At 42.2% G+C, this 19,578-nt stretch overlaps 1 protein-coding gene across 1 annotated transcript in view; it reads right to left on the reverse strand.

Annotated features, from left to right (window-relative positions):
* brsk2a (BR serine/threonine kinase 2a) overlaps positions 1–19,578 on the reverse strand; it is a gene marked incomplete at both ends in the record, with an annotated part of 414,243 nt that overhangs the window by 115,327 nt on the left and 279,338 nt on the right. Inside the window, one exon of the mRNA XM_084169332.1 lies at positions 3,147–3,263. Within this exon, the coding sequence (XP_084025458.1) occupies positions 3,147–3,263 (117 nt within the window). The remainder of the gene's footprint in view (positions 1–3,146; positions 3,264–19,578) is intronic.

A 19,578-nucleotide genomic window follows, 5' to 3' on the forward strand; every position in this document is an offset into this window, starting at 1 on the left:
AAGTGAATCAATAAGAATTGTCATTCTAAATTTGGTTTAATTAAGTAATTTGGGTTTGGTTATAATTTATAAGATGACTGAGGGATTTAAGTAAATCATTAGTATATAACTGTCTTATATAGATATTATGGTTAAAACAGTGATACATTATGGTAAGGTATTATTAAGGTACCGTATTAACAGATTAGTCACTACATACACTTGAAGTATTGGGTGATATTGATATGGATGTTTAGAGTGGTACATATCTATGTTGCTAGGCAAATACTGAAATGGTTCCTATCATGGGGTTTTGGTATTTGAGACATAGGAATGTTTATGCTATTTTCATATGATCTGATTTTGGTTGAATTCTTAAAGCATAACTAGTTACATTTACATTTTACATTTTAGTCATTTAGCAGACGCTCTTATCCAGAGCGACTTACAGTTAGTGAGTGCATACATTCTTTTTCATACTGGCCCCCCGTAGGAATCGAACCCACAACCCTGGCGTTGCAAACGCCATGCTCTACCAACTGAGCTACATCCCTGCCGGCCAATCCCTCCCATACCCTGGACGATGCTGGGCCAATTGTGCGCCGCCCCATGGGTCTCCCGGTCACGGCCGGCTACGACAGAGCCTGGATTCGAACCAGGATCTCTAGTGGCACAGCTAGCACTGCGATGCAGCTAGCACTGGATACATCCATAACAATGAGCTAATGTTGCGTGATTTCGCCTGGCGTAGAAAATGTGCTCTCTCGTCGGGACACTTGTTCAGAGGAGCTAGCCAACAATACAGCTAGCACAATCACTTCAAACTGAAGCTGGAAAGACAGCAAACTAGCTGCACTTTGTTTCGTTTTACCTGTTTTCTATTGATAGTTATTTGTATTTTATACATACAAATTATGCTGATTCATGACTTCGGCTGGCTGAGAAAAGCTGCCTGTCTGTCTCATCACGTTCATTACTATGGGACATCTGGAGATCGAATTTGAATATTGAAACAATGTTGCAAATGTCGGAGAAACAGGCAAGGTTTATACAAATCTCCGCTGTTGAAAACTAAATGTTGTTTGTTAGATAATGTCTAGATGCTTTTTTATGCAAGTTTATAAGTTGCCTGACTGGGCTGATGAGACAGTGGATTGCGCAGTCAGATGGAACAGAGCAAATACTCATTTTCACGTCATAGATATAGCCGGTGGTAACTTGAGGAATAGAAACCGTCTGTAATGCGGTTTTAAACGATAAGCATTCAGGATAAGACCCACCCGCTGTATAAATGTAAACAAACAGTGCCTCTGGCTCTGTTGGGCACTGACCGCAGTGTGCAAATCCATACTTGCTTGGATCAGAAAACTCCCCAGTTTCTCATATCCAAAATACATTACGGTACGCTTCTTTTCCTGTCGTCTTCACATTTTAATCAACATGTGTGCTGATTAACAGTGCCAAACTAACAACTCTGCCATGTGTTGGATATTTGTCAACAACTCTGCTGTGCATGCCTGTGTGATGCTAGCTACAATAAGGATTAGCCATAAGTGGAATTTGCGGGTTGCCTTCAAAATAAAAGTCCCCCACTGAAAGTGATTCAAACGGATACAAATAGTGGAATCATGCCATATTTGGACTAATGATAAACAAGGTCGGGATGTTGTTATATAAATTAAAGAAAATACAATAATTTGTTAATTTGACACCAAAAAATTAAATATCTGTTGAAATTACACTGTGGATGTAATAGACTTTAACATTGCATTGGGTACATTGTACAGCCTAAGCTAGAGACTGTGCACCCATGAAATGGGGTATCAGCCTACTCAGTGACACTCACAGCACAGAACTACAGTGCATTCGGAAAGTATTCAGACCCCTTCACTTTTTCCACATTTTGTTACATTACAGCCTTATTCTAAAATGGATTGAATTGCTTTTTTTCCTCATCAATCAATACACAATACCCCATAATGACAAAATAAATGTATAAAATAAAATAAAAACTGAAATGTTACATTTACATAAGCATTCAGACCCTTTAATCAATACTTTGTTGATAAATTTTTGGCAGCAATTACAGCCTCGAGTCTTCTTGGGTAGGACGCTACAAGCTTGGCACACCTGTATTTGGGGAGTTTCTCCAATTCTTCTCTGCAGATCCTCTCAATGTCTGTCAGGTTGGACGGGGAGTGTCGCTGCACAGCTATTTTCAGGTCTCTCCAGAGATGTTCAATTGGGTTCAAGTCCGGGCTCTGGCTGGGCCACTCAAGGACATTCAGAGATGACTCATGCATTCTATTGGCTGTGTGCTGAGGGTCGTTGTCCTATTGGAATGTGAACCTTCCTGAGCACTATGGAGCAGGTTTTCATCAAGGATCTCTCTGTACTTTGCTTCGTTCATCTTTGCCTCGATCTTGACTAGTCTCCCAGTCCCTGTCGCTGAAAAACATCCCCACAGCATGATGCTGCCACCCCAATGCTTCACCGTAGGGATGGTAGGGTTGGTATTGGCCAGGTGATGAGAGGTGCTTGGATTCCTCCAGACGTGACGCTTGGCATTCAGGCCAAAGAGTTCAATCTTAATTTCATCAGACCAGAGAATCTTGTTTCTCATGGTCTGAGAGTCATTCAGGTGCTTTTTGGCAAACTCCAAGCAGGCTGTCATTTGCCTTTTACTGAGGAGTAGCTTCTGTCTGGCCACTCTATCATAAAGGCCTGATTGGTGGAGTGCTGCAGAGATGGTTGTCCTTCTGGAAGGTTCTTCCATCTCCACAGAGGAACTCTGTAGCTCTGTCAGAGTGACCATCGGGTTCTTGGTCACCTCCCTTACCAAGGCCCTTCTCCCCCGATTGCTCAGTTTGGCCGGGCGGTCATCTCTAGGAAGAGTATTGGTGGTTCCAAACTTCTTCCATTTAAGAATGATGGAGGCCACTGTGTTCATGGGGACCTTCAATGCTGCAGACATTTTTTAGTACCCTTCCCCAGATCTGTGCCTCGACACAATTCTGTCTCAGAGCTCTACGGACAATTCCTTCGACATCATGGCTTAGTTTTTTCTCTGACATGCACTGTCAACTGTATTTTTGTTTTTAATTGTTTTAGACTCCTGTGATGCTCTGTACTTGTACTCCTGTACTAACTCTTAATGCTGTACTCACCCACAGCTGGTCTCCAGCAGACTGTCCCCGACCTGTAGAGAGGCCATGCCAAAGTCTGCTATCCTGATGTTGTTCTTCTCATCTAACAACAGGTTCTCTGGCTTCAAATCTCTGTGGCTTTGAGGGAGAGAGGGACGAAGGACGGGGAGGGAGACACAGAAAGAGAGCAAATTGTTAGCAAATGTATAATTCTGAAATACATTTAGTATGAGCCAATGATGTTTCAGCTTTGGCATTAATCAAACATATGTGGATTAGTAAACACACACACACACACACACACACACACACACACACACACACACACACACACACACACACACACACACACACACACACACACACACACACACACACACGTGACTGCCATCATTGAAGTTGTTTGTGGTGATGAGGGGCATTATACAAAACAAAGGCATCAGTGATTGGATCGTCTCTAACCAATCAGAGTCTCAAAGCAAATGATGAATTTTCAAACCGCCTCTTTACCCACATGTGTTCTGGCTCTGGCACAACCCATCGGTTTCTGGACCAATCAGACAGCCCAGAATTTATTCACATTCAGTGAAGGGTCGGGGAGGTACTCAGATCCAGATTAATTGTGGAGAAGAAACTAATGTCCGTGAGCGTGGCGTTGCATTTGGCCGGAGCAAGGAGTCTGGGATAATCAGACTAATTCAGTCCATGGGTACGAGAAACCAATTAAACTTTCCACTACTACTAAAGTAATCATTGATTAGAAATGAGTGGACTGGCAAATGCCATGTTTAATCAGTGATTTGTACAAGGAAGGGGGGAGGGAGGGATGCACTTCTAAGCAATTTGAATGGAACCCAGGGTCTTATTCATTAGTGCACACCGTAATAAAACGTTTTGCCCCATAGCAAAACGTTTTATAATGGAAACCGAAAAAATAACATATCTTATTGGACAATTCAGCTAGGTACCTCCCGGTTTCAGCCCAATTGGTTCCTAGTGAATTCAATCCTGGTGTGGGAGACGACAGAGCATACAGCTAGTCCCTCTCTCTCATCTCTAAACAGGCCTTAAGACAGACAGGGAGAGAGACTCCAATGCTTCCCACAGATGTGTCAAATTGGCTGGATGTCCTTTGGGTGGTGGACCATACTTGATACACACAGGAAACTGTTGAGCGTGAAAAACCCAGCAGCGTTGCAGTTATTGACACAAACTGGTGCACATGGCACCTACTACCATACCCCGTTCAAAGGCACATCAAACTTTTGTCTTGCCCATTCACCCTCTGAATGGCACACATACACAATCCATGTCTCAATTGTCTCAAGGCTTAAAAATCCTTCTTTAACCTCTCTCGCCCCTTCATCTACACTGATTGAAGTGGATTTAACAAGTGATATCAATAAGGGATCATAGCTTTCACCTGGATTCACAAGGTCAGTCTATGTCACAAAAGAGCAGGTGTTCTAAATGTTTTGTATACTCAGTGTAAGTAGATATGAAGCACAGTAGACATTGAATCCCTTTAGGACTGGGATTGAGTGGCCATAATGTTAGATGATGTTGTCTTGAGGTTAAAGAGACATTTTGGTGAGAACGTTAAAAGGCAGTGAGACGTTTCTTGATCATCCGTTTAGCATCTATTCCTGGTTAGCATTTTTCCCGACACGACATCATACTGTGCTGCTGTGAGGATGTCTGCCAAGCCACCGCTGAGGGCTGTCAGACTGTATGTGTGTGGCACACACACAAAACACACTCAAGCACACACACACACACACACACACACACACACTCTCTCTTTCTCTCCCGCTCTCTCTCTGTCTAGGCTGGTCTGGACACTTGAACAGATATGTATCTTTGCTGAGATCAGAGAGATAGTGAGAGATACTGCCACAGGACAGGATGTCAGGGTCTCATGGAAGTGCTTTCATCTTTTCCTGGGCTAATGACAGAGGGAGCAACAATGGCTGCCATGGCTGCCTGACAAATCTCTTTGAAGAGTGGCTCATCAAAATGGACGTTTAACCTCCTATGACATCATTTCAGGCTGGGGTGAATCCTCGAGGGGATTTATTCTGCTGTCAAAACTTTTCCCAGCTAACACATTATTGTTCCAAGAACAGTCAGGGAAAATGTTTTCTTCAACCAAAGGAAACCTTTAGGGAGCGTTACGGGAACGTTCTGTGTTAGCTGGATCGTGCTTCATTCATAAACCCAGAGTTGTAGCAAAGCTCATCAGCTTTTATGTATCTATTTGGTGCGTTATGATAGTCGGACTCTATATTGCATGGAAATAACATTGTAATACCCATACAGTGTAATATCTTATTTGCGCCCATTGAAGTCACAGATTTGCGAGAATGATTGGTTGTTTTGTTTAAAGCAGATTATTATTGTAAGCTATATGGGTAAATAACAGCCTAGACTGAAGAAAACTCCCATTATTAGGGTTCTAAATCTCAAACCGAGTCTGCTCACCTCTACTCATATGGGATCAGGTGTATTAGAAATGACGGCAATGAATTCAGGGGGTGGCCTCAATTGGGACTCAAACCCGAGTCAAACGACTGTCAACCCAACCCTTTACCCACTAAGCCAAGAGATCCAAACATCTTGATGAGTTTGCTAGGTTTTGCTAGGTTTACAGGTCGCTGCAGATAAGAACAATGTTGATGGGAATGGAACTGATGTTGATGGGAATGGAACTGAAATGGCAGCTAGAAAGCTGCTGGTCCCTGATCCCATGTACCATCTCCTGCCGTTGTGCCCCTGAGAAAGGCACTTAACCCCCCACAATTGCTCTCCATCCAGGGGTGCTGCACTGTTGCTGACCCTGTGCCTCTCAACGTGTGTGTATCTCTGGGAGTGTTGGGAAAGGTAGGAGACAAATTTCTGTTCTAACCAATCGACAATAATTTTTTATTCTATTTATATTATATTCTAATAAGAATCCTCAGCTGGCTTGTAGTAAGCATAGTGTATTAGGCTATATGATTTACATGGAATTAGCCTATTTACATGGTGTAGCCAGGTCACCCTTGATACAAGTCAGTTTTCGACGTCCATCCATGTCTGAGGACGTTGGGAGATAACGTGAAAACCGGCCCCTAGGGTCAACAGTGAGCGCTGTTACCTTCAAGTAGGTTTTAGTTGTCGACGGGGATGGCGGATGGGCTTAAGCATCTGCCTCTGATTCCAAAGGTTGCAAGTTCAAATCCAGTGAAAGTAGTTTTTGATAAGCCTATCCCAAACCTTAACTCTTACCTTAACAATTCGGAGTTTATGCCCAAACTTATCTTTAAACATTTCTACATTTGAAGTTTAAATTTTTTTTTAATTTGATGTTTAAGGAACATGGATGAATGTCTAATTCTGAAGTGAGACTGTGAGAGCTAGTTGGCTATATGAGTCACTTTACAACTCCCACCAAGTGGGTTAATCCTATTGGCGCGATGTGAAGGTTGTTCGTCTTTCATACCAGCAACCCGTGTTCGCTTTCCTACCCCGCCATTCGCTACATTGTTAACAGAAGTGTTATGGTGGCCATCGGAACGCACGGCCCGGACGTGTGAGGGGACTGAGGTTATTCGAAGCACCGGGGACGTGCCTTCCCGTTTGAAGAGTGCAGTGTGGCGCTCCTCACTATATGAATCACATTACAATTCCCACAAAGTGGGTTAACCCTATTGGCGCGATGTGTAGGGTGTTTGCCTTTCACACTAGCGACCACAGGTTCGGTTCCCTGCCCTGCCAATCGCTACAATATGTTTATAAAAGGGGCTTACACCCCAGTGGAGCTGTTATAGGCTTTCCATGCAAACTTGTACACAATCCCTGCTATTAAATATAATTCCCCCATGCAATTATTAGTGGTACAACCCACTGCATGCTGATCCATTCTTCTTTATTATGACAGTCAATGGCTCTTTTCTGCCTGTGCGGTCCCTGAGACGACAAGATGGCGTACTGAACACAGCGATGCAAATCGCCTCAAGATAAAAATGTAACATTCAAGTAAGTTAGACTAAATATTAGCACTTCATATTCTCGTGGGTAATAACATTCAATCTGGATAATAAAACAAATCATAAGGCTAGAGAAATGTATCAACAAACACTCAAACATGACGGAGGTAAAACGAGGAGAATCAATTTCCAAAAGAAAACGCGACTCCTTGACGGATAGAAATTATTTATGCTTTACTGGGACTGGTAAGTGTGGAAAGCGATCTGTTAAAGTCGATAAATGACAAACTGGGCTTCCTTGAATTAGTCAGTAAGGATGTAAAGGTGCCTTGAAATGAGTGACGAAAAAGCTGCGATAATGGAGAACGAAATAAAAAAGCTAAAAGGGACAGTCACTAAGATAGAAACGGATGTTAATGAACTTAAAAAGGAGAACATATTTCTGAGAGAAGCCTTACTAGACATACAGACTAGATCTATGAGAGAAAATCTAGTACCTGGGTATCCAAGAAAGAGAAGGAGAAGTTCCCGAAAATGTAGTGAAGGAATGATTTCTTACAGCGCTTCAAATCCCACTCGATGCTGTCGATAAAATCCAACTCGAACGTGTACACCGTTTTGGACAAAGAGGACAGAGATATGAGCGTCCGATCGTTGCCAAATGTGCTTTCTTTAAGGATAAAGTAATGGTTAAAAGCCTGGGTAAAAGACTTGCTGGCAAGAAAATTGGCATGAATGATAAGTTCCCGAGGGAGATTGCAGTACGGTGCAAAGTTCTGTACCCATTCTTCAAGGAGAATAGATTAAAAGGGAAGCGTGTAGCTCTCGTAGTCGATAAACTGTGTATTGACAACCAAATGTTCAAAGACACAAGGACTACTCCATGGCTATTCTAAAAATTACAAAGTTCTCATAGAGGAGTCGAATAATGGAACACCCAATACTAGCCATGGTAGGGATTGTAATAATAATAAAAAGATATAGATATAAAAGCAATAAAATAAAACAATTGTTAAATAAAATATAGTATAACTACACTGTACCTTTCAAGGTAGGGAATGATGTAAAATAATTAGTATTCAATTTTCCATTTATAGTATTTTATAAATGGATAAGACCGCATTAGAAGAAAGGATAACTAGCAAAATAATACATCTTCAAATATAACTATTTGGAACACAAAAGTACTCAATCAACATGGTGGAGATAAAAACACAGCAAACAGAAGACATAGAAGGCACAGTATGTTGGTATGTGTGGATGTATTGTGATGGAAGGTGTGGCATGTGTTTTTTTGTTTGGAAAAGTGAGGTGTTAAGTGAGTGAGAAAGGAAATGGTTGCATATCCCAGAACCAATATGTATCTGTGAGCAGGGGTTGTGAGAGAGAGCTTTCAATTTTGTGCAGATGAGGGATATACATTTTAAAATAAAGTATACATCTCATTAATGTTTTTATTGTCCTATCATGATGGAACAGTCCCCACCCTATACCCTAGACACCCACCTGAGCGACCCAAACACCAAAGAGAAGTCCCTATCTGTTTCATGGGCCTGCTGTAAGTTGCCTATATGCAGCCAAAACAGAAAGATAAATGTGGTCAGAGACCTACTAGAGCAGCAAGATTCTCTGTATACTTATGTCATGCAAAATGCAAATGAATTACTTAAAAATCATACAATGTGATTTTCTGGATTTAGATTCCATCTCTCACAGTTGAAGTGTACCTATGATAAAAATTACAGACCTCTACATGCTTTGTAAGTAGGAAAACCTGCAAAATCGGCAGTGTATCAAATACTTGTTCTCCCCACTGTATATATGTACAGTTGAAGTCGGAAGTTACATATACTTATGTTGGAGTCATTAAAACTCGTTTTTCAACCACTCCACAAATTTCTTGTTAACAAACTATAGTTTTGGCAAGTCGGTTAGGACATCTACTTTGTGCATGACACAAGTAATTTTTCCAACAATTGTTTACAGACAGATTATTTCACTTATAATTCACTGTATCACAATTCCAGTAGGTCAGACGTTTACATACGCTAAGTTGACTGTGCCTTTAAACAGCTTGGAAAATTTCAGAAAATGATGCCATGGCTTTAGAAACTTCTGATAGGCTAATCGACATAATTCGAGTCAATTGGAGGTGTACCTGTGGTTGTATTTCAAGGCCTACCTTCAAACTCAGTGCCTCTTTGCTTGACATCATGGGAAAATCAAAAGAAATCAGCCAAGACCTCAGAAAAAAAGTCTGGTTCATCCTTGGGAGCAATTTCCAAACGCCTGAAGGTACCAAGTTCATCTGTACAAATAATAGTACGCAAGTATAAACACCTTGGGACCACGCAGCCATCATACCGCTCAGGAATGAGACGCGTTCTGTCTCCTAGAGATGAACGTACTTTGGTGCGAAAAGTGCAAATCAATCCCAGAACAACAGCAAAGGACCTTGTGAGGATGCTGGAGGAAACAGGTACAAAAGTATCTATATCCACAGTAAAACTAGTCCTATATCGACATAACCTGAAAGGCCGCTCAGCAAGGAAGAAGCCACTGTTCCAAAACCGCCATAAAAAAGCCAGACTATGGTTTGCAACTGCACATGGGGACAAAGATCGTACTTTTTGGAGAAATGTCCTCTGGTCTGATTAAACAAAAATAGAACTGTTTGGCCATAATGACCATTGTTATGTTAGGAGGAAATAGGGGGTTGCTTGCAAGCCGAAGAACACCATACCAACCTTGAAGCATGGGGGTGGCAGCATCACGCTGTTGGGGTGCTTTGCTGCAGGAGGGACTGGTGCACTTCACAAAATAGATGGCATCATGAGGAAGGAAAATTATGTGGATATATTTAAGCAAAGTCTCAAGACACCAGTCAGGAAGTTAAAGGTTGGTCGCAAATGGGTCTTCCAAATGGACAATGACCCCAAGTATACTTCCAAAGTTGTGTCAAAATGGCACAACAAAGTCAAGGTATTGGAGTGGCCATCACAAAGCCCTGACCTCAATCCTATAGAAAAGTTGTGGGCAGAACTGAAAAAGCGTGTGCGAGCAAGGAGGCCTACAAACCTGACTCAGTTACACCAGCTCTGTCAGGAGGAATAGGCCAGAATTCACCCAACTTATTGTGGGAAGCTTGTGGAAGGCTACGCGAAACGTTTGACCCAAGTTAAACAATTTAAAGGCGATGCTACCAAATACTAATTCAGTGTATGTAAACTTCTGACCCACTGGGAATGTGATGAAAGAAATAAAAGCTGAAATAAATAATTCTCTCTACTATTATTCTGACATTTCACATTCTTAATATAAAGTGGTGATCCTAACTGACCTAAGGCAGGGAATTTTTACTAGGATTAAATGTCAGGAATTGTGAAAAACTGAGTTTAAATATATTTGGCTAAGGTGTATGTAAACTTCCGACTTCAACTGTATATATATATATATATATATATATATATATATATATATATATATATATATATATATATATATATATATATATATATATAAAACATGGGGGATTGGAAGTGATGCAGACAATTACATTGATGGAAGTTACAATCTATCTGAAATATTAAAGCTGATCTACCCCACAAAAAATATTAAATAAATTAAAAAAAGTTTCCACCCTTTGCCTTGATGATAGGTTTACACACTATTGGCATTCTCTCAACTAGCTTCACCTGGAATGTTTTACCAATAGTCTTGAAGGAGTTCCCACATATGCTGAGCACTTGTTGGCTGCATTTCCTTCACTCTCAACTCACCCCAAACCATCTCAATTGGGTTGAGGTCGGGGGATTGTGGAGGCCAGGTCATCTGATGCAGCACTCCATCACTCTCCTTCTTGGTCAAATAGCCCTTACACAGCCTGGAGGCATGTTGGGTCATTGTCCTGTAGAAAAACAAATGATAGTCCCACTCTGGCAAACCAGATGGGATGGCGTTTCGCTGCAGAATGCTGTGGTAGCCATGCTGGTTAAGTGTGCCTTGAATTCTAAATAAATTATTGACAGTGTCATGAACAAAACACCCCCACACCATCACACCTCTTCCTCCATACTTCACGGTGTGAACCACACATGCGGAGATCATACGTTCACTTACTCTGCGTCTCACAAAGACACAGTGTTTGGAACCAAAAATCGCACATTTGGACTTGTCAGACCAAAGGACACATTTCCAACGATATAATGTCCATTGCTTGTGTTTCTTGGCCCATGCAAGTCTCTTCTTCTTATTGGTGTCCTTTAGAAGTGGTTTCTTTGCAACAATTCGACCATGAAGGCCTGATTCACACGGTCTCCTCTGAAAAGTTGATGTTGAGATGTGTCTGTTACTTGAACTCTGTGAATCATTTATTTGGGCTGCAATTTCTGAGGCTGGTAACTCTAATGAACGTATCCTCTGCAGCAGAGGTAACTCTGTGTCTTCCTTTCCTGTGGCGGTCCTCATGAGAGCCAGTTTCATCATAGCACTTGATGGTTTTTGCGACTGCACTTGAAGACCTTCATGTCTTAAAGTAATGATGGGCTGCCGTTTCTCTTTGCTTATTTGAGCTGTTCTTGCCATAATATGGACTTGGTCTTTTACCAAATAGGGCTATCTTCTGTATACCACCCCTACCTTATCACAACACAACTGATTGGCTCAAACACATTAAGAGTAAAGAAATTCTACAAATGAACTTTTAACAAGGCACACCTGTTAATTGAAATGCATTCCAGGTGACTACCTCATGAAGCTGGTTGAGAGAATGCCAAGAGTGTGCAAAGCTGTCATCAATGCAAAGGGGGGCTACTTTGAAGAATCTCAAATATAAAATATATTTTGATTTGTTTAACACTTTTTTGGTTACTACATGATTCCATATGTGTTATTTCATAGTTTTGATGTCTTCACTATTATTCTACAATGTAGAAAATAGTAAAAATAAAAATAAACCCTTGAATGATTAGGTGTGTCCAAACTTTTGACTGGTACTGTATATATTTGCAAGAAATATATGGGGGATTGGAAGTGATGCAGACAATTACATTGATGGAAGCTACAATCTATCTGCAATATTAAAGGTGATCTACCCCCTAAAAAATAAATAATAATAATAATACAAAAATACAAATAAATAATTCCTATTTTCTCATGGGGGTGAAGCTGATATAACATCAATGACATGTTTATGTCAATGGTTGCTTTACAGCCCCTGGTTTTCCAGCCCAGGAAATTACATTAATTTCCCCCATGGTGACAACTTGTTTTAAAAATGTCCCGAATGTAAATCGACTGTTATTAGCATTTGAAGTATCGCTCCAATTAGTTAAAGTGAAGTCAACTTTAGACACTTAAAACTTCCGTTAATGGCTGAAAAGTGCTGGTTTGGACAAGTCATCATGGCTGGCTCTGAGCACAGGTTTAGCTCACTCGCTCTCGCTCGTTCAGGAAATGGAGCTAGCAGTGCACCTCTGTGAGTTGGAGTGGGTTTTTAACTTCATTAGCGGCTAAAACTTAGCACTTGGCTTCCACTACCCCACCCTTGACATCTTCCTCTTCCTATCTTCTCTTTTCCCTCAAACTTTATGGCTCCCATTGACCCAGTTAGAGGAGGAAGAAGCACACATCAAAACACTAGCTGTGTTATCCCATAGCATTAGCATTAGCCAACAGAGAATAGCAGTCTGCTCAATAGGCATTAATTATCAGACCAGGTTAATTGTGTGTTAAGCGCACTGAAATATGATTAAGATTAAGTTTTTCACATGCTGCCTAATGGTGTTGGCAGTGTCCGTTACTACAGCAGGATGTTGGCATTTACAATGTGTTTTGCGTTTATTTCTCTCCAGGCTAGATTGGCCGTGGTTTGTGGGCATTTGGAACTGACCCCATCCCTGATGGAGACATCATTGATCAACATTACTCCCTGTTTTGTGTTTGCATGGATCTATATTGAACCATTTAATCCACAATATTAGCCACCATATTAGCCAGTCTACAAAGCAGCATCTTGCTTAAGAGGACCTCCAGCCAGCTAGTCAGATCAGTCAGTCAGCGTGCTAGATAGGGTTGCAGATTTCTTGCAACTTTACCAAAATTCTCAGGTTTTCCAGAAATCCCAGTTGGAAGATTCACGGAATTAGGAGGGAACAAGCAGGAAATCTTGAATCCTCCAACCAGGATTTTTGGAAAACTAGAAATGTTGGTAAAGTTATCAGAATTCTGCAAACCTAGTGCTAGCTGTGTCTGACTGAGGCCTTCCTGTATACAGTACATGCCTCATAGGCTCTCTTTTCAATGTAGAGGGAATCAGAGATTGACTAGAAGGAATGAGAGGAGCTACCAACAGCCTCTCCACAAAAACTCAGTATAAACAGGAGAATTAACTGTCAGGGGAGCGGGGGATTAAGTGAATGAGTGGCAAGACTCTTTAGCCTGGTTCCAGATCTGTTTGTGCTGTCTTGCCAACCCCTATGGTCACTGCCACACTAAGTTGGCATGACAGCACTAACAGATCTGGGACCAGGGTAGAGACTATTATCTTGTGTTAAAACAAAATGAAAGCAAGGCTTAAGCTTGCAGTTAGAGCTAGAGTTGTTTGGTGTTTCAATGTCACTATGTGCCACTGGTCAGTATGATCACTGTCGTAATTTAATTAATTAGGCTACTTCCTTTTTTATTGATATATTTGATTATTTGATTCATCTTCAGCCCTTCTCTCTGTCTTGTTTTGTGCTCAGTGCTCAGTGCAGAGGATCCCTTCCTCATCATCTCTTACATTTAACCTGTCCTTGTCCTCTCCCCATTCCTCCACCCAACCTGACTCCCAACCTGTCCTTGTCCTCTCCCCATTCCTCCACCCAACCTGACTCCCAACCTGTCCTTGTCCTCTCCCCATTCCTCCACCCAACCTGACTCCCAACCTGTCCTTGTCCTCTCCCCATTCCTCCACCCAACCTGACTCCCAACCTGTCCTTGTCCTCTCCCCATTCCTCCACCCAACCTGACTCCCAACCTGTCCTTGTCCTCTCCCCATTCCTCCACCCAACCTGACTCCCAACCTGTCCTTGTCCTCTTACTTACACAAAACCCCATTACCAACTCCATCTTCCCTCCTCCCCCTTCCCCTACAATAACCCCTCTCTCACCCCTCCCCCCAACTTCCCTCCCTTGCATCCCTCCTTTCAACCACCACTCATCCTCCATGTGTTCCACCATGATGCCCTAACAGGCGCTCTGGGAGAAGGAAGATAAGGAAGGGGGAAAGGAAACAACAGGGAAAATGATTTCCCATTATGTGGCTCTCAGCGGCTTATCAGAGGTAATGATGATATGGCATAAACACAGGCCTTCTGCAGCCATGCACCCAGGGAGAAAACCTCCACCGTCAACAAAGTCAGCATTGCTTTACCTATCTACCACTCAAAGACAGAGGCACCATAGATTGGCTCAATATGGAGTCAATGGGTGGGAGGAGGGAGGGAGGGAGGAAGTAAGAGAGAGAGAGAGAGAGAGAGAGAGAGAGAGAGAGAGAGAGAGAGAGAGAGAGAGAGAGAGAGAGATGCAGATGAGGTGTGCTGCTTTGCGTGGATGTCAACTCCGGGACATTTTGTCTTTTTTTCAGGTGTGTCTGTGTGTGTGTGTGTGTGTGTGTGTGTGTGTGTGTGTCTTCGTTAATTTGTGTGTGTGTGTGTTTGTGTGTGTGTGTGTCGGAGGAGGCTGGTGGGAGGAGCTATAAGAGGACAGGCTCATTGTAATGGCTGGAATGTAATTAATGGAACGGTTTCAAACTCAACAAACATATCGAAACCATGTTTGACTCCATTCCACTGATTCCATTCCAGCCATTACAATGAGCCCATCCTCCTAAAGCCACCCACCAGCCTCCTCTAGTGTGTGTGTGTGTGTGTGTCCAGAGAGCCTGTCAATGAGCTTTAGGGACAGGGTTCCATTCCAGAGCTCAGTGGCCATCTCTACTTCACCGGGTAGAAGAATGCCGGGAGCCATTCTGTGTGACGGATGTTCTTTATCTCACACCCATACACACTCCCTGTGCGTCACACTCACACCCCTACCTACCCACCCACCCACACACACACAGTCCACAGTCAGGAGGCGCGGGAGAACACAACACAACAGACATGTTAGAGGCAGGGAGAAACCCCTCATTGATTACTGGCCCCAAGTGTGTGTGTGTGTGTGTGTGTGTGTGTGTGTGTGTGTGTGTGTGTGTGAGTGTGTAAGTGCGTGCTAGCGTGTGTGTGTACCTACACTTTCATGCTTGCACATTTGGCCGGTCTTGTCTGCAAGGGGTCAGCTGTGAGGTCAGAGTCCACCAGGTGACTGATAGCTTTATTTCCACCCTCTCCACTGTCTCTCAGTCTCTACAACCTGTACGTGTGTGTGCATGTTCATGTTTATGCTTATGTTTCTCTCTCTCTTGCTCTCTATCTCTCTTTTTGTCTGGAACAACAAAGAGATGGTATTTGTATTTTATTAGGATCCCCATTAGCTTTTGCAAAAGCAGCAGCTACTCTTCCTGGGGTCCACACAAAACATGAAACATGACATAATACAGAACATTAATAGACAAGCACAGCTCAAGGACAGAACTACATACATTTAAAATGTCCCACATAGCCTACATATCAGTACATACACACAAAATATCTAAGTCAAATAGGGGAGAGGCGTTGTGCCGTGAGGTGTTGCTTTATCTGTTTTTTTAAACCAGGCTTGCTGTTCACTTGAGCAATCTGAGATGAAAGGGAGTTCCATGCAATCATGGCTCCATATAATAAAGTATGTTTTCTTGAATTTGTTCTGGATTTAATGACTGTGAAAAGACCCCTGGTGGCATGTCTGGTGGGGTAAGTGTGTGTGTCAGAACTGTGTGTAAATTGACTATGAGTTTTCAACACATTAATGTTCCTTATAAAAAGAAGTGATGCAGTCAGTCCTCTCCTCTACTTTCAGCGAAGAGAGACTGGCATGCATAGTATTGATATTAGCCCTCTGATTACAGTGAAGAGCAAGATGTGCCACTCTGTTCTGGGTCCTTCTTTGCAGCACCTGACCATATGAATGGGCAATAAACAAGATAAGATAAAACTAGATCCTGTAGGACTTGCTTTGTGGAGTGTGGTGTCAAAAAAGCAGAGCAGCTCATTATCACGGACAGACCTCTACCAATCTTTACAAACTTCTACCAATCTTTACAACCATTGAATCAATATGGTTTGACCATGACAGTTTACAATCCAAGGTAACACCAAGTAATTTAGTCTCCTCAACTTTCTCAATAGCCACATTATTCATTATCAGATTCATTATTCATTATCAGAGGTCTAGAACTTTGGGATGATTTGTACCAAATACAATGCTCTTAGTTTGATCTAAAACTGTCTGCAACTATTTGTTTAGTGTGGCAGTGATTTCACTAGTTATGGTTGCTGATGTGTATAGGGTTGAATCATCAGCATACATAGTCACACAGGCTTTGTTTAATGCCAGTGGCATTAGTAAAAAATAGAAAAGAGTAGAGGGCAAAGAGAGCTTCCCTGCGGTACACCACACTTTACATGTTCAACATTAGAGAATATTCCATTAAATAAATCCCTCTGTGTTCTATTAGATAGGTAGCTCTGAATCCACAATATGAATCCACAAGGTTTTTTCAACAACAGTTCAAAATGTCCAGTATTTCTGTGTTCATATTTCAGAACAACATATGGATTCTTTAGACATTACGAATAGTGAAAAAATGCATGCTGAGGGAAAATAGAGCCACTTTACAAATTATTACTAACACAAACACAATGGGGAACAAAGGGCCCTCTACGCCTTCAGAGAAGGGCTAAGGATTTATAACATAATTATTATAATAATATAATAATCCTTAGAATTATGTTATTACTTTCAGTATGTTCTGATTTATTATTTTCAGTTTTTGTTGGAAAGGAAAGGGTTAAGACGGAAGAGAAAAAAATATCCAATCAGGATTTTTCTTTGCTGGTCTCTGGGGAGTTCAATCTAGCTAAGTCAGCCATTGGCTAGGCCATCAGAAGTGAGATAAAGGCATCCGCCATTCAACTGTATTAGGGCAGAATTTTGGAGTGACAGTGGAATCAACCTATCACATTTTGACTTAATGGGGGGTACCGTTTTTACAAAAACATATGGAAACTTCTGCCTTCTTGAAGGCCAACAGGTCACTGCGCAATAGCGAGCAGTAGTTTTCCCACGGTCTAGCTTGCTAGCTTTTGTTGTTGGCTAATTTGCAGCGGCTGTAGCAGGTGTTCTCAAAGAGGATGATGTTGCTAATTTGAATATCTTTCAACAAGAAGTTAAGTTTCAAATGATCATCATCTGGGGAGTGGAACTGTGTTATTTATTGCAGCACGCTTGCTGTTGTTATCCATCTCTTTGAAAATAACTTATGTGTATGAAACACCGTTGCATTTAAAGTGGAACTGACAACATTTTAGCAACATGAAATCGTATTAAAATCTGTTCATATACACCCCCAGGAATAATATGACACTTAAAAAACAAAAAAAATCTGACAAGCGACCACATAGACATGGTCATTTTCATGTTTTCATAAATTCTTAGAATGTTTGGGAATTATGTATGCTAAGGCATTTGTGAAAACTGTATAGCAATATAGAGTGGGAAAGCGGCAGTGCGTTTGGACAATTATAGACACTGCAGTATATAAAACCGAATAAAAACAACTGTATTTTCCAGAACTGGAGTCTACACAGACCGGTGCGCTATAGTCAATCAGAGCTACTGTAGGCCTTTATACAAACAAGCCATTTGCCACAAGGGCCTGCCATCATTCACTTTGAACTGGACTGTGCGTTTACAGGCAGTTGCAACAGCGCGACTTTAGATCATTAAACGATATTCGCCAAAAGCCACAAAATACACCTGAATAGATTTCTACCAAATACACTACAAGACCAAAAGTATGTTAACACCTGCTCATCGAACACCTCATTCCAAAATAATGGCCATTAATATGGAGTTGGTCCCCCCTTTGCTGCTATAACAGCCTCCACTTTCCTGTGAAGGCTTTCCACTAGATGTTCGAACATTGCTGTGAGGACTTGCTCCATTCAGCCACAAGAGCACTAGTGAGGTCGGGCACTGATGTTGGGCGATTAGGCCTGGCTCGCAGTCGCCGTTCCAATTCATCCCAAAGGTGTTCGATGGGGTTGAGGTCAGGGCTCTGTGAAGGCCAGTCAAGTTCTTCCACACCAATCTCGACAAACCATTTCTGTATGGACCTCGCTTTGTGCACAGGGCATTGTTATGCTGAAACAGTAAAGGGCCTTCCACAAACCATTGCCACAAAGCACAGAATCATCTAGAATGTCATTGTATGCTGTAGCGTTAAGATTTCCCTTCACTGGAACTAAGGGGCTTGGACCAAACCATGAAAAACAGCCCCAAACTATTACTCCTTCTCCACCAAACTTTAAAGTCGGCACTATGCATTCGGGCAGGTAGTGTTCTCCTGACATCCGCCAAACCCAGATTCGTCCGTCAGACTGCCGATGGTGAAGTGTGACTCATCACTCCAGAGAACAATGGTGGCGAGCTTTCCACCACTCCAGCCGACGCTTGGCATTGCACATGGTGATCTTAGGCTTGTGTGCGGCTGCTCAGCCATGGAAACCCATTTCATGAAACTCCCGATGAACAGTTCTTGTGCTGACGTTGCTTCCAGAGGCAGTTTGGAACTTGGTAGTGTTGCAACCGAGTAGAGATGATTTTTACGCGTTACGCGCTTCAGCACTCGGCGGTCTCGTTCTGTTAGCTTGTGTGGCCTACGACTTCGTGGCTGAGCCGTTGTTGCTCCTAGACGTTTCCACTTCACAATAACTGCACTTACAGTTGACTGGGGCAACTCTAGCAGGGCAGAAATGTAACGAACTGACTTGTTGGAAAGGTGGCATCCTATGACGGTGCAATGTTGAAAGTCACTGAGCTCTTCAGTACAGGCCATTCTACTGCCAATGTTTGTCTATGGAGATTGCATGGCTGTGTGCTCGATTTTATACACCTGTCAGCAACGGGTGTGGCTGAAATAGCCAAATACACTAATTTGTATATATAGTGAATGTAAACACCAAGGGGGTCCTCTTACATTTGGTCCTATTGATCAAACAACCATGAAAAGGGAGCCTCTCTCTCCCTCAGTTATGCATATCAACAACAGCAAGATCAACAACTAATGCTAGCCAGAGCAAGATGAGCTAAAATCTAACGAAGGAACATTAGATAAACCCTCTCAAACTTGTTCATCTAGTTGGCCGTCAAAATTGCACTGATAAACGTTGGGGAATTTGTAGCCTCGTCCTTCTGCAGCTTGCCTTCCAATGCATGCTTGTCCGAAACAAGCACCCAAGCTAACTGGCTAAAGTTGGCTAGCTTCCTAGCTAGCTACTCCCAGACACAAAGAACACCTCACT

This window comes from Coregonus lavaretus (assembly GCF_964263955.1).
Source record: "Coregonus lavaretus genome assembly, chromosome: 9".
In the NCBI taxonomy this organism is placed as follows: Eukaryota; Metazoa; Chordata; class Actinopteri; order Salmoniformes; family Salmonidae; genus Coregonus; species Coregonus lavaretus.